The sequence below is a fragment of the Tamandua tetradactyla genome, chromosome 7, assembly GCF_023851605.1.
Source record: "Tamandua tetradactyla isolate mTamTet1 chromosome 7, mTamTet1.pri, whole genome shotgun sequence".
NCBI lineage: Eukaryota > Metazoa > Chordata > Mammalia > Pilosa > Myrmecophagidae > Tamandua > Tamandua tetradactyla.
Window position 1 is genome coordinate 32,943,254 of NC_135333.1, and position 25,235 is coordinate 32,968,488.

Sequence of the window (25,235 nt, forward strand, 5' to 3'; positions counted from 1 at the left end):
TGAGACTTGCTTTGTGACCCAGCATATGGCCTATCTTTGAGAATGATCCATGAGCACTTGAGAAAAAGGTGTATCCTGCTGTTGTGGGGTGTAATGTCCTATAAATGTCTGTGAAGTCTAGCTCATTTATTGTAATATTCAAATTCTCTGTTTCTTTATTGATCCTCTGTCTAGATGTTCTGTCCATTGATGAGAGTGGCGAATTGAAGTCTCCAACTATTATGGTAGATGAGTCTATTTCCCTTTTCAGTATTTGTATTGTATTCCTCACGTATTTTGGGGCATTCTGATTCGGTGCGTAAATATTTATGATTGTTATGTTTTCTTGTTTAATTGTTCCTTTTATTAGTAGATAGTATCCTTCTTTGTCTCTTTTAACTGTTTTACATTTGAAGTCTAATTTGTTGGATATTACTATAGCTACTCATGCTCTTTTCTGGTTGTTATTTGCATGAAATATCTTTTCCCAACCTTTCACTTTCAACCTATGTTTATCTTTGGGTCTAAGATGTGTTTCCTGTAGACAGCATATAGAAGGATCCTGTTTTTTAATCCATTCTGCCGGTCAATGTCTTTCGATTGGGGAATTCAGTCCATTAACATTTAGTGTTATTACTGTTTGTGTAATACTTTCCTCTACCGTTTTGCCTTTTGTATTATGTATATCATATCTAATTTTCCTTCTTTCTACACTCTTCTCCACACCTCTCTCTTCTGTCTTTTTGTATCTGACTCTAGTGCTCCCTTTAGTATTTCTTGCAGAGCTGGTCTCTTGGTCACAAATTCTCTCAGTGACTTTTTGTCTGAAAATGTTTTAATTTCTCCCTCATTTTTGAAGGACAATTTTGCTGGATATAGAATTCTTGGTTGGAAGTTTTTCTCTTTTAGTAATTTAAATATATCATCCCACTGTCTTCTTGCCTCCATGATTTCTGCTGAGAAATCTACACATAGTCTTATTGAATTTCCCTTGTATGTGATGGATTGCTTTTCTCTTGCTGCTTTCAAGATCCTCTCTTTCTCTTTGACCTCTGACATTCTAACTAGTAAGTGTTTTGGAGAACGCCTATTTGGATCTATTCTCTTTGGGGTGCGCTGCACTTCTTGGATCTGTAAGTTTAGGTCTTTCATAAGAGTTGGGAAATTTTCAGTGATAATTTCTTCCATTAGATTTTCTCCTCCTTTTCCCTTCTCTTCTCCTTCTGGGACACCACAACACGTATATTTGTGCACTTCATATTATCATTCAATTCCCTGAGCCCCTGCTCAAATTTTTCCATTCTTTTCCCTATAGTTTCTGTTCTTTTTGGATTCAGATGTTCCATCCTCCAGTTCACTAATCCTAACCTCTGTCTCTTGATATCTACCATTGTAGGCTTCCATTGTTTTTTTCATCCCTTCTACTGTATCTTTCATTCCCATAAGTTCTGTGATTTGTTTTTTCAAACTTTCCATTTCTTCTTTTTGTTCATCCCTTGCCTTCTTCATGTCGTCCCTCAATTTATTGATTTGGTTTTTGAAGAGGTTTTCCATTTCTGTTCGTATATTCAGAATTAGTTGTCTCAGCTCCTGTATCTCATTTGAGCTATTGGTTTGTTCCTTTGACTGGACCATATCTTCAGTTTTCCTGGTGTGATTTGTTATTTTTTGCTGGCATCTGGACGTTTAATCAGATTTCCCTGAGTGTGAGACCCAGCAGGTTGAAAGATTTTCCTTTGAAGTCTCTGGGCTCTGTTTTTTTTATCCTGCCCAATATGTGGCGCTTGTCTGTCTGCGGGTCCCACCAGCAAAAGATGTTGTGGCTCCTTTATTAATGCCACTGTTGGTGTTTGGTTGGACCCAGTCCCTGCCACTGTCGGAAACTCCCTCCTCTCCCTCCGGGCAGCCGCCTGTGAGGGAGGGGCGCCGGCCGCTGGCCGCCGCAGCTTGGGGAACTCGCTGACCCGAGACTCACCCCCAGACCGGGAAGCCGCCTCTGGGGGAGGGGCACTGGTCGCCGGCCGCCACGGCTTGGGGAACTCACTGATCTGTGACTTGCCGCCAGACCGGGAAGCCGCCTGTGGGAGAGGGGCGCCGGTCGCCGGCTGCCACGGCTTGAGGAACTCGCTGATCCGAGACTCGTAGCCGGTCTGGGAAGCTGCCCGCGAGAGAGGGGTGCTGGCCGCCGGCCTCTGCGGCTTGGGAAACTTGCCTCTCCAAGACTCTCAGCCGGTCCGGGAAAGAGGGAGGATGGCGTGCCGGCTGCCAGCTGCCGCAGCCTGGGGAAGCACGCGCCGCTCGGGGAGCTCACTGCAGCAGAGTCTCACAGCCCATCCAGCCAGTCCAGACTGGGGTACGCTGTGTGTCCGGTCCCTGCCGTGGCCCCGGGAGCTGTTCTGCACTGTTTCTGGTCACCTAGTAGTTGCTCTGAAGGAGGAACTAAGACACGTGTACCTTACTAAGCCGCCATCTTGGCCTTCTTTTTGTCTATCTTGATGCCAACATCACACTGTCTTAGTTACTAGCTTGATAATAAGTCTTGATGTCAGATAGTGTAAGTCCTTTAAGTTCAATTTTTGTTGTTTTTTTTAAATATTTTTTATTGGTAAATCTTCACACATGTACATTCCATACATGGTGTGCAATCAGTGGCTCACAATCTCATCACATAGTTGTGTATTCATCAATCACCATGCTCATTTTTTAGAACATTTGCATCAGTCCAGAAAAAGAAATAAAAAGAAAAAAGAAAAAGCTCATACCCCTTACCCCCTCCCCCTCACTGACCACTAGTATTTCCATCTACACAATTTATTTTACCCCTTATCCCACCTATTATTTATTTATTTTTATCAATATTCTTTTACTCATCTGTCCATACCCTGAATAAAAGGAACATCAGACACAAGGTTTTCACAATCACACAGTCACATTTTAAAAGTTATATCTTCATACAATCGTCTTCAAGAATCAAGGCTTCTGTTCAACAGTTTCAGGTACTTCCCTCCAGCTACTCCAATGCACCATAAACTAAAAAGGGATATTTATATAATGCATAAGAATAACCTCCAGGTTAACCTCTTGACTCTGTTTGAAATCTCTCAGCCACTGAAACTTTATTTTGTCTCATTTCTTTCTTCCCTGTTTTGGTCAAGAAGGCTTTCTCAGTCCCATGATTCTAGATCCTAGCTCATCCCAGGAGTTCTGCTCCATTGTTGCCAGGGAGATTTACATCCCTGGGAGTCATTTCCATTAGAGGAGAAAGGCAGAGACTTCACCTGCCCAGTTGACTTAGAAAGAGAGGCCACATCTGGCCCTTCTCTCCAGCCAACACGACGAGCAGTCTCACCACCCTCCCCCCTCTGCGTGGGACATGACTCCCAGGGGTGTGAACCTTCCTGGCAACGTGGGACAAAGATCCTGGAATGAGCTGAGACTCAGCATCAAGGGACTGAAAAAAACCCTAGAATGAGCTGAGAATTAACATCAAGGTATTGAGAGAAACTTCTCGACCAAAAGGGGGAAGAGTAAAATGAGACAAAGTGTCAATGGCTGAGAGATTCCAAACAGAGTTGAGAGGTTATCCTGGAGGTTATTCTTGCACATTAAGTAGATATCACCTTGTTGTTCAAGATGTAGTGGAGAGGCTGGTGGGAATTGCCTGAAAATGTAGTGCTGTGTTCCAGTAGCCATGCGTCTTGATGATGATTGAACAATGATATAGCTTTCACAATGAGACTCTGTGAGTGTGAAAACCTTATGTCTGGTGCTCCTTTTAGCTACTATATCAACAGAAGAGTAGAACATATGGAATAAAAATAAATAATAGGGGGAACAAATGTTAAAATAAATTCAGTTTGAAATGCTAGTGGTAAATTAAAGCGAGGGGTAAGGGGTATGGTATGTATAGTCTTTTTTTTTCTCTATTATGATTTTATTTCTTTTTCTGTTGTTGTTTTATTTCTTTTTCTAAATCGATGCAAATGCGCTAAGAAATGATGAATATGCAACTGATGATATTAAGATTACTGATTGTATATGTAGAATGGAATGATATCTAAATGTTTTGTTTGTTAATTTTTTTAATTAATAAAAAAAAGTTTAGAACCTCCAATTGTTCTAGCCAGAGCAATTAGACAAGCAAAAGAAATAGAAGGCATCAAAATTGGAACGGAAGAAGTAAAACTATCACTGTTTGCAGACGATATGATACTGTACGTCGAAAACCCGGAAAAATCCACAACAAAACTACTAGAGCTAATAAATGTGTACAGCAAAGTAGCAGGTTAAAAGATCAACATTCAAAAATCTGTAGCGTTTCTATACACTAGCAGTGAACGAGCTGAGGGCGAAATCAAGAAACGAATTCCATTTACAATTGCAACTAAAAGAATAAAGTACTTAGGAATAAATTTAACTAAAGAGACAAAAGACCTATACAAAGAAAACTATAAAAAAATGTTAAAAGAAATCACAAAAGACCTAAATAGATGGAAGGGCATACCGTGTTCATGGATTGGAAGACTAAATATAGTTAAGATGTCAATCCTTCCTAAATTGATTTACAGATTCAATGCAATACCAATCAAAATCCCAACAACTTATTTTTCAGAAATAGAAAAACCAATAAGCAAATTTATCTGGAAGGGCAGGGTGCCCCGAATTGCTAAAAGTATCTTGAGGGAAAAAAATGAAGCTGGAGGTCTCGCACTGCCGGACTTTAAGGCATATTATGAAGCCACAGTGGTCAAAACAGCATGGTACTGGCATAAAGATAGATATATCGACCAATGGAATCGAATAGAGGGCTCAGATATAGACCCTCTCATCTATGGACATTTGATCTTTGATAAGGCAGTCAAGCCAATTCACCTGGAACAGAACAGTCTTTTCAATAAATGGTGCCTAGAGAACTGGATATCCATATGCAAAAGAATGAAAGAAGACCCATATCTCACACCTTATACAAAAATTAACTCAAAATGGATCAAAGATCTAAACATTAGGTCTAAGACCATAAAACAGTTAGAGGAAAATGTAGGGAGATATCTTATGAAACTTACAATTGGAGGCGGTTTTATGGACCTTAAACCTAAAGCAAAAGCACTGAAGAAAGAAAGAAAGAAATGGGAGCTCCTCAAAATTAAACACTTTTGTGCATCAAAGAACTTCATCAAGAAAGTAGAAAGACAGCCTACACAATGGGAGACAGTATTTGGAAACGACATATGAGATGAAGGTCTAGTATCCAGAATTTATAAAGAGATTGTTCAACTCAACAACAAAAAGACAGCCAACCCAATTACAAAATGGGAAAAAGACTTGAACAGACACCTCTCAGAAGAGGAAATACAAATGGCCAAAAGGCACATGAAGAGATGCTCAATGTCCCTGGCCATTAGAGAAATGCAAATCAAAACCACAATGAGATATCATCTCATACCCACCAGAATGGCCATTATCAACAAAATAGAAAATGACAAGTGCCTGAGAGGATGTGGAGAAAGAGGCACACTTATCCACTGTTGGTGGGAATGTCAAATGGTGCAACCACTGTGGAAGGCAGTTTGGCGGTTCCTCAAAAAACTGAATATAGAATTGCCATAAGACCCAGCAATACCATTGCTAGGTGTCTACTCAAGGGACTTAAGGGCAAAGACACAAACAGACATTTGCACACCAATGTTTATAGCAGCATTATTTACAATTGCAAAGAGATGGAAACAGCCAAAATGTCCATCAACAGACGAGTGGCTAAACAAACTGTGGTATATACATATGATGGAATATTATGCAGCTTTAAGACAGGATAAACTTATGAAGCATGTAATAACATGGATGGACCTAGAGAACATTATGCTGAGTGAGACTAGCCAAAAACTAAAGGACAAATACTGTATGGTCCCACTGATGTGAACCGACATTAGAGAATAAACTTGGAATATGTCATTGGTAACAGAGACCATCAGGAGATAGAAATAGGGTAAGATAATGGGTAATTGGAGCTGAAGAGATACAGACTGTGCAACAAGACTGGATACAAAAACTCAGAAATGGACAGCACAATACTACCTAATTGTAATGTAATTATGTTAAAACACTGAATGAAGCTGCATCTGAACTATAGTTTTTTTTTGTTTGTTTTTTTATATATATATTTTTTGTATTTTGTATTTTTATTTTTTTCTCTATATTATCATTTTATTTCTTTTTCTGTTGTCTTGCTATTTCTTTTTCTAAATCGATGCAAATGTAATAAGAAATGATGATCATACATCTATGTGATGATATTAAGAATTACTGATTGCATATGTAGAATGGAATGATTTCTAAATGTTGTGTTAGTTAAGTTTTTTTTTAATTAATAAAAAAAAGTTAAAAAAAAAAAGAGGCCACATCTAAGCAACAAAAGAGGTTCTCTGGGGGTGACTCTTAGGCCTAATTTTAAGGCATATTGATATGATTGTCCCTACTGCCTGCGAGAATATCAGAAATTCTCTACATGGGAAAGTTGAATACTTCCTCCTCTCTCTCCAGTCCCCCAAGGGAACTTTGCAAATATTTCTTTCTTCACAGCCCAAATTTCTCTGGGATATACCAGGGCATCACACTAACCTGGACAAACCAATAAAATCTCACACCCTATTCAAATTGTGGTGTTCAGTGAAACTGACATGCAAGTTAAATTAGATAATTAATTTTGCATGAAATAAAATAAAAATTTTGCACCAAATAAACATCTCTTCCTTTGGTCTAACATAGAAGTTGAATTTTTACTATATGGAATATATCGTCCTTTACCCTGTCTTCTACTCTACTTTAGTCCAATCTAGATCTAGGTCTAACTCTAAGTCTCAGGTGTCATATAAATACTCGAAGTTTCTGGAAACAACCAGATTATGTACATACAGCTCTGTATCTCAGAATTTAGAAATAAAAGTTACAACTCCTGAATATATGTGACTGCTAGAAGAGCTTACAATCTAGGACCCTTTACAATAGGCCCCTCCGCTTTGTACTTTTAAAAAGTTTATGGCTGGTACTATGCTTTCTGTATGATTTTTCTGTAAACCTCTAACTCTTAATAAAAAGCCCCCCCCCCCCAAACAAAAGTTTGCTCTTCTGGGTCCTTAGCATTTCTGTATACATTTTAGAATCAGCTTATCAGTTTTTACCAAAAAGTTTCTTGCTGAAATTTCAATAAGGATTATGTTGAATCTATAAATTAATTTGGAGAGAATTGACATCTTAATAATATTGAATCTTCTGATATATTAACACAGCATATCTCACCACTTATTCTTTTTTTTTAATTTCTCTCAACAGTGTGTTACAGTTTTCAGCATATAGGTTCTGCACATTTTTGTCAGTTTTAGCACTAAATACTTCATTTTAAAATTCTATTCCAAATAGTATTTTTAATTTAAATTTCAGTTGTTTGTTGCTAGTATGTGGAAATTTAATTGACTTTTATATGTTGACCTAGTATCTTGTAACCTTGCTGAACTCATTTATTAGTTCTGGTATCTAAATTTTTGTAGAATCCATTGGATTTTCCAAGTAGGGAAGGTTTTAATACAAGCAGTTAAAGGCTTACATTACCATTAGAAAGTCTGGGGACAAGATATTCAGGGAGGTTCTGGTTACTATGCTCGGTCCGCACAGAAGCCTAGCTCGTCTTCTGGTTGCTGCAGAAGTAGAAACTTCTATCTGCTGTTGCTTTTCTGTCTGCTTAGAACCGTTTCCAGGGAATATTGACTCCTTTTCTGTCTTCCATATCTCAAGTAGGTACCCTTTCCCTGGCAGCGTCTAACCTCCAACCAGATGGGAAAAGGGATTCTGGAAAATGTAGTTTCAGGCCTTTCTTTGCAATGCAAGGAAGACTGTCGGGGCAGCAATGGTACCAGGTTGTCAGTCTGGCACACAGAGATATACATAAAGTCCTACATTCCCTAGTGGAGTCTGACTGTGTGATACTGTGAAGAAATAGGGATATTAGGTGACTGTAATTCTGTAAAATGTGATTTCCAAGAATGAAGACTGGCTGTATGGCAGTATTGACAGTAGCATATCAAATATTTGGGATCAGGAAGTGGCAGGTCCACTCTATTTGATGCTGCCTCACCCAATTTTCAGATCACTATAGACAAACTAGAACATAGTTTAGGGGATAATGACCCCAGGATGTAGGGATGGAAAACCATGTCATGTGTGGAGTGTTTGAGGAAACTGAGAATGCCTCAGAGATGCCTCAGATGATAATTACAAATATTTAGAAGATTTGTTCTGTGGGATCTGAAAAAGAAAGTTTAAGACCAGTGGGTGGGAGCCACTTTCCAGGGCAATATAAAGAACTTCTTTCACAGCTGCACTAAGATTGAATGAAGGTCACATAAGGTCATGAGTTCCCTTTGTTAGAGATTGCTGCCTGACTGGCAAGAGTATATAAGGCATAAAATAAGGGGTTTTAAATTAGAAGTTCCTCATGTATCGTTCTAACCCTGAATTTTTTTGTAGGGAAAAATTCCCCAAATCATTGGATGTGGCTTTTGCGACATGAAATTTCTGAAAAAGTGAAAACATGTTCTATTAAATATACTATTGCACCTTTTTATTTTTTGGCATGGGCGGGCTCTGGGATATTGCACTTTATTTGATTTGAGTAATTCCAAGCAAGCCAATTCTTTGTATGTACCTCAAAATACGGAAAATATGGAAAGAAGCCTAGAGTCAGACACTATGTGCAAGAGCCTAACAGACATATTTCATGTGACCCTCTGATATCTGTGTGTGCCCTATAACTAATGGCACCCTTCAACTGCTGTTGCCTTATATTTGCTGTTGTTATGGTGGCAGTTGTCCTTACCTTCTAATGCACAAATTTGAGTCTAGCTATTCCTAATGCCATCATTTCAGTGGAATTACATACATGGTTAGTACTACACGAGTTATTTAATTGCCTTTAAAAATATCTTTATAAAGATTACACTGTAATTTGGCATTGAAACACAGAAAGGATTAATGATGCATAAGCTTGATATTAATGAGGCTAATATTTAACCTTGGAGAAATGACTACAATTCTGTATTTTCTTGGGAAGAAGCAACCAAGTGCTTTACGTGTGGGCTATTCAAAGTAAGATCCAAGGACCATCAGCAGCAGGTTGGACCTTGTTAGAAACAGAATTTTCAACTCTACCCTGGACCTACTGAATAAGTATCTGCATTTTAACAAGATCCTCTTTCAATTTTGAGAAGCACTGCTCTACAAAACCTAGGAAAGGAAGAAAACCTGTATGTAGGAGAGGCTGTGTTGCATTCTGTTTACTGGCATATGTGAAAGGATCGCCTGTCATGTCATGATGCCACTGAATACAGAAGAAATTTCTACATCCTTCTAAATGAATGAAAAATGCTTTTACCCTATTTTTATTTTTATTTTTAAACTTTTTTTAGGTTTAATGTCATTGTTTCGTTCCTGTGAGCCACTCAAGCACTGAGTGATTTTTATGCTCCAGTTCTGTTTGGTCTTGTCTACTAATTTAATATCAGTAACTTGTAAGTAAACTTGTCTACTAATTTAATATCACATGCAAATTACATTAGCATCCTATTAAATTCTCTCAGTCAGATCCAGCAAATGAAAAAATGTTAAGAACAAATCCAACACAGTTATTTGGAGTACCCTACTATGTAATTTCTTCTGCTCGAATGAATATATTCCAACAAGCTTTCTTTTTTATGTGTATTTTAAATTAAAAACACTCTAAATGGGTACTTTGAACACTTTGCTTAAGTATTCAGTTCATTCTTTTTGTTCATTTTTCTCACCTCAAATACATATGTAGTATCATAAATCCTTAATTGCTTATGATTGTTAATGGTTTTGTGCCTAGTTATTTTCTCACTGTTTTATAGATTGCCAAGATTACCTTTTGTCTTTTAAGGAAATAAATGTCTGTACTAGTCATATATGCTGTATGTTCTTTGAAAAGCTCTTTATAAATCTGTGCTGGACAGGGTTCTTATTGTGCACATGGTAGAATTCACTCTCATTGGTGAAAGGGGTTTACTAAATGGTGATGCTATCTCAGTATCTTTGGGAGGCTGAAGGTCAGGTTCAGCACCCAGGAGGGAGAGAGGGACGGAGGGAGGGTGGGTGGGTGAACAAGGAGATTTATCCTTTTTCTGCACATTCATGAAGATGCTTGTTGGCTCCTAGAGTATGAAAGTGGGTGCCCTGCTCCCCAAACTTCTCTATTTAAAGTCATACACAAGTGTACCACACTGACAGAAATTAAATTGCATCTGAATCTCTACTGGCAAAGGAATCCAGAAAATAGAGTTCTTGCAAGTCTGATGGGGCTTGGAATTGGTGTTGACTGAAATGATGTATGTCTGCCATAAAGTCATATAATAGCTTATATTGCTAGTAGGTCACTACAGAAATTCCTAATAAAAGAATTATGAGTTGTGTGGTAAAGGAACATTTTAAATGCCCCGCTGGTATCATGTTTATCATATTTCTCATGCACTGAAGACAAGAAACAGTTAACCAGTGAACTATAACAACTTGAACTACTTTGGGTGAAGTCTAGATTCTAGAATATTTTTGGAAATGTACATCTGTGAATGTTCGAAGTAGATGATTTCTGAAATTCCCCTCAACCCTTATGTGAATTCATGAAGAGTTACTAACAAAATGGTTAAAGTAGAAGTCCTTAAATTTTTTTTAAACAGGTAACCAAAAAGTGAGTCAAAGTTTGAAGCTCTTTTGTTAATTGATTTTTAAAAGATAATTCTGGGTTGATATGCAGTAGGGAGATCTTTTACCTGGTTTCTGCTAGTAGTAACTTCTTGCAAAACTATATAGCACAATATCCACTCATCTCACTCGATTTTCCCCAGTTTTACTTGTATTCATGTGTGTGTGTGTGTGTGTGTGTGTGTGTGTGTGTGTCTGTGTCTGTGTTTAGTTCTATGATTTTATCACATGTAGGTTCATGTGTCCACCATCACTGTTAAAATCCAGAACATTTCCATCCCTTCAAGGATCCCTAGTGTTGCCCATTTATAACCACACCTGCTTTATATTCCCCATGCCCCTGCGACTCCTGGCAACCATTTGCATTTCATAAATGTTATATAAATATAACTGATACAGTATATAATATAAACAATATGTAACCTTAACAGATTAGCTTTTTTCCTACTCATCATAATTCCCTGGAGATTCATCCAGGTTGTTAGTGTATAAATAGTTTATACCTTTTTATTGTGGGGCTCTTTTACAGTATTGGCTTGCTTGTGGCATGCTTCTGACACATTTCATGTGTTGGATGTGTCTATTGAATCTATTCAGTGCTTGTCTGTCTGGGCTGTGTGGGTTGGTTATGATTAGGATCAAAGGTGCCTTTTTACTTAGAGACCACAAAGCATCAGGGACAGATTTTGATGTATCTGGAGCCATTTTCCTGTCAAAATGAATTCTGGCTGAATTGAGATTCTTATTGTTTCACTCCAGTCAGGACATTGGTGCTTTCAAATATGAAATTGTCAGTCCTGCCTCTACTTGATGTTTGAGGCATCATGGGCTTGGAGGCATGAATTCATTAACCACTGGTCATGATTCCAATTTGTGGAAAGAAGATAACACCAGATGAATTCTGTGAATTCACGTGTCTTTAGTTCTATTACTTTGAAAGCATCTGAGGCACTGCAAGCTGTGTTCAGTTACCCCCAAAGTGTTGGTAAAGGTGGAAGGCAGGGAGAGCAGAAGAAGAGCACAGGTTCTTGCACTGAAGGTACTTTCTCGGTTGTGAGGCGAGATACAGCTGTTCTAAATGTCAAATTGAGAGCTCTAGGAAGGCAAGCATCAGGCCTGGCAGCTGTGTGAGGGCTAGCTCCCCCACTAGAATGGAAGCCCTTTTAAATAAAGCAAGAACTGATTTTGCTTCTACTGTCTTCAGTGCCTATAAAAGTGCTTGGCTCAGGTTAGGCCCCCGAAAAATATTTGTTAAAGGAATCCATCAGTTCCTGGGCATCCTGTAAGGAGGTGAAACACAGATAAGTCCCCAAACCAATATCTGGCCGCCAACAGCCCTGGTAAAAGCAGTCATATTTCAGAAAAGTCATTTCATAACTGTTTTTCTGATGCTGCTGCTGCTGGATATTATCTGCCCTGGGACACCACAAGGGCCAGACGGGAGGCAGGGGCATAGTTGGAGTATACAGAGGAGGGCAAGTGCCATGTGAACAGGAATTGGAAGGTTGTATTAAATTAGGTGGATACTGAGCCAGGACTTGAAAATGGGGTACGATGTGACTGGACAAAAGAAAGGAGGATTGCTTTTATGTCAGGTATGTGAAATTACTGTGGAAAAATGTGGAAATTGTAACTGTGTTATGAATGGCCTTGAATGCCAACGCTGGGGAACTGTAGTCCAAATATTACCACTTTTAGTTTTCCTCTTGCCCAGTCTTGTACCATTGGAGATTCAGACCTGTGATGCAGCAGGTTTTTAGAAATGCTAGCATTATTACTCCTCAGTGCTCTGAATTTGCATGCAAAACAGAGTCTTGCCATATCTCAATTTGGGCAAATATTAGATGTTCTCCTTTTTTTAGAGATTGCTGTATTCAAATACTGCATTAAAAAAATTACTTTTATAATGGGTAATTGGAGCTGAAGGGATACAGACTGTGCAGCAGGACTAGATACAAAAACTCAAAAATGAACAGCACAATAATACCTAATTGTAAAGTAATCATGTTAAAACACTGAATGAAGCTACATCTGAGCTATAGGTTTTTTGTTTTTTTTTACTATTATTATTACTTTTATTTTTTTCTCTATATTAACATTCTATATCTTTTTCTGTTGTGTTGCTAGTTCTTCTAAACTGATGCAAATGTACTAAGAAACAATGATCATGCATCTATGTGATGATGTTGAGAATTATTGATTGCATATGTAGAATGGTATGATTTCTAAATGTTGGGTTAATTTCTTTTTTTCTGTTAATTAATAATAAAAAAAATTACTTTTACTTCTTTCAACTAACAGTTACTGTAAAAAAGAAAAATGTACTGTTTCTCTGCCTTAGAGGTTCTTTAGTAGTTTTGGCTGTTTACCGTTCTATATTTATTCTAGGTTATAGTGTTTTGTACTTTCTTTGTCTTTTACCTTTCCAAATTATTTGAGTATGAAGAAAAGTTAAATAGAAATGACATGAATTTGTCTATTACTGGGGCCTTTACTGCTACCTGGTATTATAGCCCCAGTCCCTGAAGAATGCGTCTTAACCTTTTTCATGTCAGGACACACGTAGGAAAAGATATGTAAATGGCTGAGATTGGTTTTGGCTGACAGCCCTAAATTCTAGTTGGGAGCCCCTGAGAGCTCTAAGGATTTGAGTGGCTCAGTATTCCATGCACACCTGTCCACTATTCATATCCATAAGCCATTCTTAGCACAAAGTAGAGGTGGTATAGTTACAGGTAGTATTACTTGGCAAGTAGCAGGAGCTCAGTAAATACTTACAGAATTTCTTGAATGAATCAAAAGCAATTTGGAAGTAATAGGTTTTATATCTAGTGGCTATGTATTTAGGGATTAGAGATATATAATTTATTCTGCCTTTTAGACTTTGAAGCAATTGACGATCAAGTGGGACCCACTGAATTGCTTGGCATTTGTTTAGAGTTACTGTATGAGAGGTTTCTTTTTTGAGATATAAATCAGTTATTTTTAAGCAATAGACTTTATTTTTAGAGCAGTTTTAGGTTTATAGGAAATTTGTGCAGGAAATAGAGTTCCCGTATACTCTCCTCTCCCCTCTATACATTTTCCCTTATTATCATCTTGCATTAGTATAGTACGTTTGTTACAATTGGTGATTCATTATTGACACATTATTATTAACTACAGTCCATAGTTTACATTAGGGTTAGTTTCACACTCTGTTATTCAGTACTATGGGTTTTGACAAATGCATAATGCCGTGTATCCACATTAGAGTATCGTATAGAATAGTGTCACTGCCCTAAAAATGCCCTATGTTCCACCTATTCATCCCTTCCCCTGACCATGGCAACAACTGATCTTTTTACTGGGTCTATAGTTTTGCCTCTTCCAGAATGTCCTGTAGTTGGAATCATGCAGTATGCAGCCTTTTCAGACTAGTTTCTTTCATTTAGCATAATATATTTAAGGTTCCTCATCTTTTCGTGGCTTGAGAAATCATTTATTTTTATTGCTGAATAATACTCCATTGTATAGATAGACCACAGTTTACCTATTCATTTGTTGAAGGATACCTTGTTTTCTTCCAGTTTGGGACACTTAAGACTAAAGCTGCTGTAAACATTTATGTGAGGGATTTTGTGTGGAATAAGTTTTGTTTTTTTTTTTTTTATAAACTCATTTGGGTAAATACCTAGGAGTGTAACTACTGGGTGATCATATGGTAAGACCATGTTTAGCTTTGTAAGAAACTGCCAGCTGTCTTCCAAAGTTGCTGTACTATTTTGCGTTCCCACCAGCAATGAATGAGAGTTCTTGCTCAGCATCCTAGCCAACATTTGGTGTTGTCAATATTTGGGATTTTAGCCATTCTAAGATGTATAGTGGTATCTTGTTTTAATTTTCAATTCCCTAATGACGTATGATGTTAAACATCTTTTTACATTTCTATTAGATAATAATGTTTTAATGTAGAGATTTAAACAAGAATTTAGAGCAGTGATTCTCAACCATAACTACGTATTAGAATCACTTGGGGCTGCTTATAAACGTCCCCAGAGATTCCTAATAATTGATCTGAGATGCTGTCTGGTCATGGTTTTTTTTGTTGTCGTTTTTTGGCTTTTGGATTTTTTGTTTTTGGAAACAATTGCAAACTTACAGAAAAGTTGCAAGTATGCTACATTTTTTTTCTTTCTATTTTCCCCCCAAATCAGTTGAGAGTAAACTGCTGATTCCTTGACTCATCACCTGCAGATGTTTTCTCAATACATTAGTGTATTACTGACAAATAAGAACACTCTCCTATATAGTCACAATACAACTATCAAAATAAAACAGTTAATGCTGGTATATTACTACCATTTACTCTTCAAACCTTTATCAGGCTTCAACATTTGTCCCAGTAATGACTTTTATAGTAAAAGTATCACACTTTGCATTTGGCTGTTATGTCTATTTAGTCTCCTTTGGAACAATGCCTCAATTTTTCCTTGACTTTCAAGACCCTGAAACTTTTACAGATGTGGACTAGCTATTTTGTAGAATGCCTTTCAATTTGGAATTGTTTCATGATGATATTCGGATTATGCATATTTGAAAGGAATATCACAGAAGTTATGCTGTATTCTTCTCACACACCTATTAAGTAGTTTATGATTTAAATGTATCCATTACTGATGAAATTCACATGAATCACTTGATAAGGTGGTGTCTGCCAGGCTTCTCCACGGAATTACTCCTTTCCCCTTTATAATTAATGTGTTTTTATAGGGAGGTGCTTTAAACTATGTAAGTATTCCATTTCGTCACTTTCTATTTATTCATGTATTTATTTCTATTTGTATGGTCTTGTATTTTCCTATTTTATATGATGGCTTGAAATCTCCTACTATCATTTATTTCAATGGTCATACTGTCCCAGATTTAGCTGGTAGTAGTCCCTTCACGCTGGTTCCTATACCATTTGACATGTTCTGTCATTCTTTGAGTACTTACTTGCTTCCTGACAAACAAGTATCCCAGATTCATTTTTTTTAAAACTTTTTCTTTCTTTTTTGTGAAAAATAACATGCATATAAAAAAGCAATAAATTTCAAAGCATAACACAACAATTTGTTGTAGAACAGATATCAGAATTTGGTATGGGTTACAATTCCACAATTTTAGGTTTTTATGTCTAGTTGTTCTCTAAGATGCTGGAGAATGAAAGAAATATCAATTTAGTGATTCAGCAATCATACTCATTTATTAAACCCTACCTTCTCTATATAACTCTACCCATCACCTTTGATCTTTCTATCCTACTCTTCAGGGGTATTTTTAGGCTATGGCCATTCTAAGTTTTTCATGTTGGAAGGGGCTGTCAATAATATGGGATTAGGGAAATGGAACTAGCTGATGTTCTGGAAAGGCTGGGCCCTCTAGGTTTCAGGACTTATCTGGTCCAGGGACCCATCTGGAAGTTTTAGGTTTCTGGAAAGTTACCCCAGTGCATGGAACCTTTGTAGAATCTTATATATTGCCCTCGGCGTTCTTTAGGATTGGCCTTGGCAAGTTATGACAGGTAGCAGAGTCTAACTGAAGCTTGCATTAGAGTGACCTCCAGAGTAGCCTCTCTACTCTATTTGAACTCTCTCAGCCACTGATACTTTATTAGTTATACTTCTTTTCCCCTTTTAGTCGGGATGGAATTGTTGATCCCACATGCCAGGGCAGGACTCATCCGTAGGAGCCATCTCCCATGTTGCCAGGGAGACTTTCACCCCTGGATGTCATGTCCCACTTAGAGGGGAAGGCAGTGATTTCACTTGCAGAATTGGGCATAGAGAGAGTAAGGCCATATCTGAGCAACAGAAGAGGTCCTCCAGAAATAACTCTTAGGCATATGTATAGGTAGGCTTAGTTTCTCCACTACTTACATAAGCCTCACAAGAGTAAGCCTCAAGATCAAGGGCCTGTCCTATTGTTTTGAGTGTCTCTAATGTTTGACACAGTATCTGAAGTTTCCCCGATGATATAGTTTAATAGTTCTATATTTTTTCTCCCATCTCTCAAGGGACTTTGCTAATACTTTTTGATTATCTGCTTAATATATTCTAGGATGTATCCAGGCATTACATTACGCTATAGAGGATTAAAGGCCCTCATTTTTTTTTTTTTAAGGAAAAGGTGGCATGTATATTTTAAACAAACACACACAAAAATGTTCCCAAAATGGCTTTTGGAGTCTGTGCAGTGTTAACACATGCTATACATGATTATGGTTATAGCAAGAAATATTCCATAAGGCCCTCATTCTTATTCCGGTCTCCCTGAGTTTCAGTTATTCAAGTGAGCTATCCAGACAGGTTGAATTAGGTTATGTGGTACAGAAAATTTAGGCTCAAGACAAAATAAACCTTTCTTCCTTTGGTTTCAAAGAGTAGGTGCAGTTCTAAAATACAATGTTTTCCTTACCCCTGTGATCAGACTTATTTTGTACTTTCCTTGCCCAGCCCCCAAAGTGGCTCACCTTCCAAAGAGCTCTCATTCTGTCAGTGAAGAATGGTATTTGGAAGCCTCTGGGTGGTAGATATGTCCATTGCTCTGGACAAACAGTGGTTGCTGTTCCTAAGCCCTCAAAGAGTTAGAGAAGAAGTTTATGTGTGTATTTGTACGTGTGTGTGTATAAATATTTGCATACATGAAGAAATATACAAACACATGCACACAATTACATCTCTATCATTAGATCTCCTTGAATATTTTGAAAACTATGAACTTATGCCAATGACTAATTCCAGTCCAACACCGCAGGGTTCACTTGAGTTTTCTTCCTTCCATTTTTTGTAACTCCTTCTTTCAACAGTGTAAAACCTGACTTTCATTACCCTTAATATATTTATCTATTAATCAGTCCCACTGTAAATTATAAGTCTTCCATTGCCACCAATGGGGATGGTAGCACATTGGACAGTGACTCAGCATAAGAATTATTTTGAAAGTTCCCCACCTGATGCTAATGTGCAACCAAGACAGAGCACTCACTACTGAATTTAAAGGAAAGAGGAACCTTGCTATTTGATTTATACTTCATTATTAAGTGAATGCCGAGTTAAATCAGTTTTGGCAGAATAAGTTCTTCCTAAGGTAGTAAAACTATAAAGACTTGATTCTATCAATATGTACAGTAAATTATTAAAATTAAAGCACAGCCACTCTGTAAAGCTTTGAAAAATAATTGTTTTTAAAAATTAATCTGCTTATAGTGAACATGATGTGTTCAGTTCCTTTTCCCGAATTACCTGTTATAAGAAAAATGCTTGAAAATGAGAATTAATGTCTCATTAAATACAATGCTTTTTTCTTTACATTTCATTTTTAAAATAAACTTTTATTTTTAGAATACTTTAGACTTACAGAAAAAATACAACTTAATGCCTTTTAAAGCACCAAACATTTAAACAGGAGATGTTTAGACTGTGATTGCTTCTTTCCTATAGTCGTTTTTTTTCCCTCAACTTTTTTTTATTGTATAGTATAACATATACAAAGCAAAGGGAAAAAAAAGCAATAATTTTCAAAGCACTCTTCAACAAGTAGTTACAGAACAGATCCTAGTTTGTCATGGACTATCATTCCCTTATCTCAGATTTTTCCTTTTAACTACAACTGAACACTGGAGGCTAGAAGGAATTTTTTTTTTAATTGTCACAATCAACTTTATTTTTTCCTCTTTTGTGAAAAATTATATATATATACAAAAAGCAATAAATTTCAAAGCACTGCACAGCAGTTAGTTGTAGAGCAGATTTCACAATTTGGTATGAGTTACAATTCTACAATTTTAAGTTTTTACTTCTAGCTGCTGTAAGACACTGGAGACTAAAAGGAATATCAGTGTAATGATTCAGCGATTATACTCATTTATTAAACCCTTCCTTCTCTGTATAACTCCACCATCAGCTTTTATCTTTCTCCCTGTTTTAAGGGGTATTTGGACTATACCCATTTTAGCCTTTTCAGGTTGGAAGGCATCTTGCCAATTTTTATGAATTCATTAAGTTGTGCTCTACTGCAAGTGGATTTTCATCAAGAGCTTTATAGTTACACTGATGGACACATAATCTGATATTTCCAAAGAAATCCAGACTAAGACCTAGGAAAATTTCAGTAAAATCTCTTCCTTGATTGTATTTTTTCAAGTTTTTATGGTAGTTACTTTAGAATATAAATCATGTACACTTTAGGCTTGCGTGTATTTATTCCCAGAGGTGCAGAAGGAGAAGGGCCAGTATTTGTAAATGTGGACACAATCAGTAAAAGCTTAACATAAAGGGAAAACACATTTTAAAAAATTCTTATTTTCTGTAAAGTATTATTTAGGCAATTATTTCTTGGGAGCTTACCTCAGTGTAGTTGGCTTCAATTCCTTATGTGTAAATTGAGGAAAATAAACCAAATCTCCACTTTGCCAGCTTTCCATCTTTGTGATTTTTGCTGCATTTGCCAACAATCCGTACCATTTTTTATTTCACATTATTCTTTTCTTTGACTCATTTTTTTCTTCCTGGGCAGGCACCAGGAATCAAATCCGGGTCTCCTGCACAGCAGGTGAGAACTATGCCACTGAGCCCCCATTGACCTCTCTCTTTGACTCAGTTTTAACTTAGCTTTGTTCCAGGTGATATATGTGAAACCATGGCTATGATGTGCTGGATCACCTAAATCCCTCATGAGTATCAGTTCGATACTCTGAGGAACTGTGAACCGGATCTCTAACTCTTCTTCCAATTCTGAAATTCAATAAGAATTGCATCTGGGGGTTCCTGTCATGACCTTTGAAGTTGCACAGGGGTTGTTTGTGTTTTTTTTTCAGTTGAGACGTAGAATGGAAGTTGGCAATGTTAGAATAAATGTTACTTTGAACATTCAAACATTTAACATTTAGTTTGAACATTTAAACATATTTTGAATATTTGAACTTTGAAATGTTACTTTTCAAATGTGAGGTATAAATTGTTATCTTAATCTCTTAAGATTCAGCACATTTCTTACTGCAGTGTTTACTATTATGTATCATTTTTATTCCAATTGATGGGAACAAAATCTGGCGGCCTTAATTCATGTTGTATAGAACGGTGGGATGTGATTGTGGACTTATCCAATGAGGAATACATTGATTTATAGGATACTCAGTATAAACATAAAGTAGGAAATATAAAACATATAGTTTTGATGATGTAGAGGAAGAATATGGAATGTAGAACATAAGAGGGAGTTTTATGGTCACTTCACTATTATGAAGATGCCACAGAAAATACCTAAATTGTGATAAATACATCTGAACCATAACTGAATTAATGTATTTTGAATTATTTGTGAGGAACATGGCTAGAAGCCAACTGAATATTGTCGATGTATTCAAATCAGGTCCTTTGCTCAGTGGAAATACATAAATCCCTTGATAGGGAATGTGTATGTGTATATGTGTATGTATTCGTTTAAAAACATGTTATAAAAGAAGCTCACTGTAAGTGAGCTTTTTAAAAGCTTCTTTGAAACCATATTTAATGTTAGGTTTTGCAAAAGGGGTGACAAACTACGAGAATAACTAATTTGCCTTGAGTTTTATGCATCTTCTTACTTGAAGTAAAATACTGTGTTCTGCCTAACCACAGAGATGGCACAATGCCTTGCATACCATCTACATATATTTAATTTGCTATCTAAGTGGACTGCGGATACAGATGTATAATATTTTGGTGTAACATTACTTTAACAGAGAGAAGGAGCAAGAAAGGGAAGAACAGTTAATGGAAGACAAGAGAAGGAAGAAAGAGGATAAAAAGAAAAAAGAAGCCACTCAGAAGGTGCGTTTAATCAATTAAGTCTGTCTTTATATCTATCCAGCATCCAGAATAGGATGACTTGGATAACTGACATTTCAGGAATGCTATTTTGGGCATTAAATTGTTTAAGAGTTTTAAAATTTAAAAGTAGAAGAAACTTAAAGACGTACGTTTGTTACCATAAAGTAGATTTTAAATAATGCTGCAGCTAATGTTATATAAATAATTTTGCAAAAGTCAAGAGTATTACTGAACACTCAACTCATATAATTCCTTCTTTGTATAGGTATTTAATATCCTATTTTTAAAGAAAGCTTGCTGGAGTTTGCCCTGGTGCTCTCTTTTTCATTCATTGGTAGGGTTATTGTTTAGATGAGTCTGCCTGAGATAAAAGCCCTTTGGATAATTCCATAAAGTAACCTCCCCTTAAAGAAGATCTAGTGCGCATGCTTAGTGCTTTATAGGATTTAATTTTAATGCCATGGGGGTGAGTAGAGAGGAATGGAAGAAGCTGTTGGGCATCTGCCTCCTCTCTTCCTCTTCCCCCAAGAAGGAGCTCTCTGACCTTGACCAGCCTGGGCCTGGCCTTACTGAATCCTCCCCTGCAAGTCTCTCGCCCCTAGAGTCTCCAGCATATCAGGTCCCGACTCCTTCCCTAACTTGCCATGGCCTCCTGTCCAGCAATGGTGTGATAAAATGGTTTGGTCTGTGGAGGGAAAGAAGAAATTGAGGAATTTGCTTAGGGAAAAAGGAAAGATGCTAACAGAAATATGCTCAAGAGACATAGAGCCAATAGATATCAACTGAAAATCTTAAGTGTATGTCCGAAAAGGCTGTTCGGAGCAGACAGTGGCTAGTACTCCTCCCCACTCGCTTGTCCCTTTTACTTCAGAACATATCCCTCTGCACTGACCATTGTCTGATCTTACTTATTTCTTAAACCCAACCGTACCATTCTTCTAGCATCCCCATCACCATGAGTTCTGGCTTGGCAAGGTTGCTTTTGTGCCTTTTTTGAAGGCAAGTGATTTTATTCCAGTTCTTGTTACTCCTACCCGAAGCACTTTGGTAGCAGGGCATCACTCTGGGCTAGGATTGGGGGTCCTTTCTATGGTGTCAGCGTCGTGAGGCAAAGTTTAGGGAGATAAAAACTGTTAAGAAGTTTAAGGGAACTCCAGATTTAAGTATAGTGGAGACAATTAATTGAACACAGACCAATGCAAGGTACAAGGGACACTGCATGTGTTTTCCAGTATTGTTGGATATAGAGTTTTTTTATAATTCAAATTTTGAGTTATTGAACTAGACCATTTATGAGTGCCAGCATTTAAAAGAAATCCTGGAAATATATTCTGAATTAGATTGCATACAATTCTGCCATATAAAACATAAGAAATGTAATTTTCTTTTTTTCGTGACAATTAAAAGGAATGTTTGTTATTGTTTGGTGCTATAATAGACTGTTGTGTTCTTTAAGATCTTGTCTGTTTTCATGTTTCTATTTTTATTAATAATTGTACGCTTACCATCATATCTTCATGCTTTGAAAGCAACTTGCTTCTCGTGTGTTGCTTCTATCTGTTAATGAGCTAGTTAGAACTGCCTAGAATAGCACTATAGAGTCTGAACAAAGAAATCAAATAACAACTCAAAGGCTTTTTTGTGCTTGCTTTTGGGCATTAAGCCATAGTCTATGTCATTGAAGTTGTGATTTGTGGGCATTACTGGTTCTCTGGTGTTGTCCCCTGGCTTCCGGGCTCTTGCCTCTGTACTGACCCTTCCTACTGGAATGACATGAAATTGAACCTCAGTGAAAGCTTTCTTTCCTTCAGGGCTCTCACTACAATTGGATTTTGCAGTCCATGGGAATGGATTACTAATAGACTGGACACTTGGGACTTGAGCAAAGGCTGTTAACAAGAATATGCCAAATAGAGCAATTGTTTTAGATAATATGCACTGTATCTTCAGTATTAACATAGATGACAGTGTTCTCTTGGATTAAAATTATCAGTATCTAGACATGATTAAAATATGCATCTGTAAATTTTCATTGTAGACCCAACTAATGAAAAAATGACTTAAAATAAAAGATGGTGTGGTTGTATTCTAGATTGAATTGGGATTATTGCTGTTGAGAATATGTTTTATGCAGCTGGACAGTCTCCCTGGTGTTCTTGTTACCTGCATTCAACGTTGTTTAAGAAGTGACAGCAGAGAGGAAAATCACCTTCATAAAATATCAAGGTGGTTAATTATGAATAATAAAATTTCCATCACTTTTGTTGAAAGATATTCTAACTTGGCTGGCACAAGCTTGCACCTGGCCTTTGATAACTGCTTTATCATATCGAACTGCTGCATAATTTCAGAATTAAATTCTGATTTAGCAGTTTTAAAAAGAGAGTACAAAGCTGACCATGTGATAGACTTAGTGGTTTTCAACCTTTATTGTAGAGAGAATGCATCAACCATAAAATGTGCTATGATGCAAAGAATTGTAGAGAACATGCCAGAGACTCTATTGTTCAGTCATTTAGTCAGCAAGCGTTTGTGTTGCCTCTTCTTAGTGCTTCCACATCTTTCACATTGCTCATCTCTTTGTGTCTTTTTTTTTTTATAGACCTTCTTGAGGTTTTACTCATATTTGTATTTCCAGTGTCTTGGGCAGTGCCTGATATGTCATAGGCGCTCAAGAAATGTTTGTTGACTTAATGACTGCTCAGAAATGAATGATGGCAATGTAATTTTCTTAAAGAAGTAACCTTTATTTAAAGCTGGAATGAAATTACTTCCACATAGAGATTAAACATGAGCTTTCTATTGTGTTCAGTAGCTAAGGCAGTTTGCTATTTCTGGAGCCATCACTGAATACACTAGGTTAGATTTCCATTCATGAGAGAGGTGTCAAAGAAGTGTTCCTTTCACATTCATTAGGTTGATGCTGCTAAAGGAGCATTGTTTAGTGTTGGCAGAACACATGCTTTGATCATCCAGCATTTCACCCTCGGGGGGGGGGGAGCTTTTTTAACAGAACCCACATTATAAGACATATTTGACATTATTTGATTTGTTGCTTACAACTGGGGAGACATTAGCTTCCTATATAACTGGTCTTCAAATTGGCATTCTGAGAAATATTTGCAATAGTATAAAACCTAAATTGCCTTAAGGAATTGGTATGTGGATGCAAATCAGTTCATTCTTAGATAAGTGGGATTATAGAAAAATTAATTGTTCAAGAGTATTTTTCAGTAGACTTCAGCTCTGTAACAATTAGTGCTAGAAAACATTTATTAATTTTAATACGCTGTCTACTACAAATTTAATACAGAAGAATCAACTTTTCCTTTAATGCATGAGTGTTGGTATACAGTCCAGGAGATTATACAAGTGGATTGTTTAACTCAGATTCAGTGTCTGGCAATAGTGTGCTGACATAAATTGTGATGTGAGTTAGTTAGAGGATAGACCCTCCAAAAATGAGTATCTTTTCATAAACACCCATTGCAGAAACCCGCTATGGTTACCAACCACAAATAATCAAACCTCTTAATTTTCTACATGAATATTTTCATTACAAAAATGAGATATCAAAAAAAAAATGCCTTGGAAGATAAACATTTGGAATGAGGGGCATCAGAATCACTCATAATCTTAATAAGAAACATAACCTCTATTTGAATTCTGGCATATTTCCTTCTGGATGTTTTTCTGATGCATGATCTTTAATGGTTTTTATTTGTATGATTAGGAGCCCTCCTTTATTTTCCCTTCTTAACAATAATAGAAGCACTTTTCCGTATGGCATCTAATCATTTCCAAACTATCTAAAAGCCCATTATTATATTCCACATGTCCAACCTTCTAGGTAAATCATGTCTGCAGATGTATTTGTTTTTTTATATAAAAAATACCTTTAACGAAGCACTCTTCATTTGTTCAAAATTTACGTATTTCAGTCTTATTGCTGTATTTTGTGCTGTTTTATATAAACTTTGATAATAACAGCAAACCTTTGTTGCCAATAATATATACCAACCTTGGCATGGGATATCTGGTTTAATCCTCACAACAGTACTTTGCAGGGAGATGCTATTATTCTTTTTATCAAGCAGATAAAGAGAAAACTCAGATCACACAACCAGGAAGTAGCAGGGCATGATTTTCAATCCTGCTTGTATATGATAACCTTCAGCTGCCTCTGATGATAATTCCCCTGCCCCTTCCCCCACCCCATCCCCCAGCTTTTGCTTTCTAAATTTAAGATTTGATAGTTGAATCTGTGCTTATAGAAGAAGGATCTTTTTGTCTCCATAGCTAATTTAGTTTCTGGACCATATCCACTGTTTTTCTAACCACAACAATCAAAATGGCAAACAGCATTACTGCTATATGGACTTGGTCATTTAATGAGGATACAATGCTTTTTCTTTCTTAGTGTTCTTCCTAACGGTGGTCATGTAGGTTGTGGCTGAACATATGGGCACTGTCCTTAGAAGGATGTGTGAACTGACTCCCAGGTTCTTTTTCTGGATTTTTTATGCCTGGATATCTGACACCTTGAATTACTTGAATCATCAGCATTGAAGTAGTCTTATGAGATAATACTAAATTAGATAGCAAGTCTCACTTATGTGTGTTAATTTATTTTGCAGGTCACAGAACAAAAAACCAAAG

General features: G+C 36.9%; 1 protein-coding gene across 16 annotated transcripts in view; it reads left to right on the top strand.

Moving 5' to 3' along the window:
• TNRC6B (trinucleotide repeat containing adaptor 6B) overlaps window positions 1-25,235 on the top strand; it is a 384,364-nt gene that overhangs the window by 282,707 nt on the left and 76,422 nt on the right. For 10 of the 16 annotated variants that reach the window (XM_077168905.1, XM_077168901.1, XM_077168902.1 and 7 more), the window contains 3 exons: window positions 19,282-19,317; window positions 20,489-20,576; window positions 25,214-25,235. In XM_077168905.1, the coding sequence (XP_077025020.1) occupies window positions 19,282-19,317; window positions 20,489-20,576; window positions 25,214-25,235 (146 nt within the window). Of the gene's footprint in view, window positions 1-3,046; window positions 3,471-19,281; window positions 19,318-20,488; window positions 20,577-25,213 lie in introns of those variants that run through there. The other 6 variants (XM_077168910.1, XM_077168915.1, XM_077168904.1 and 3 more) reach the window with 2 other exon arrangements.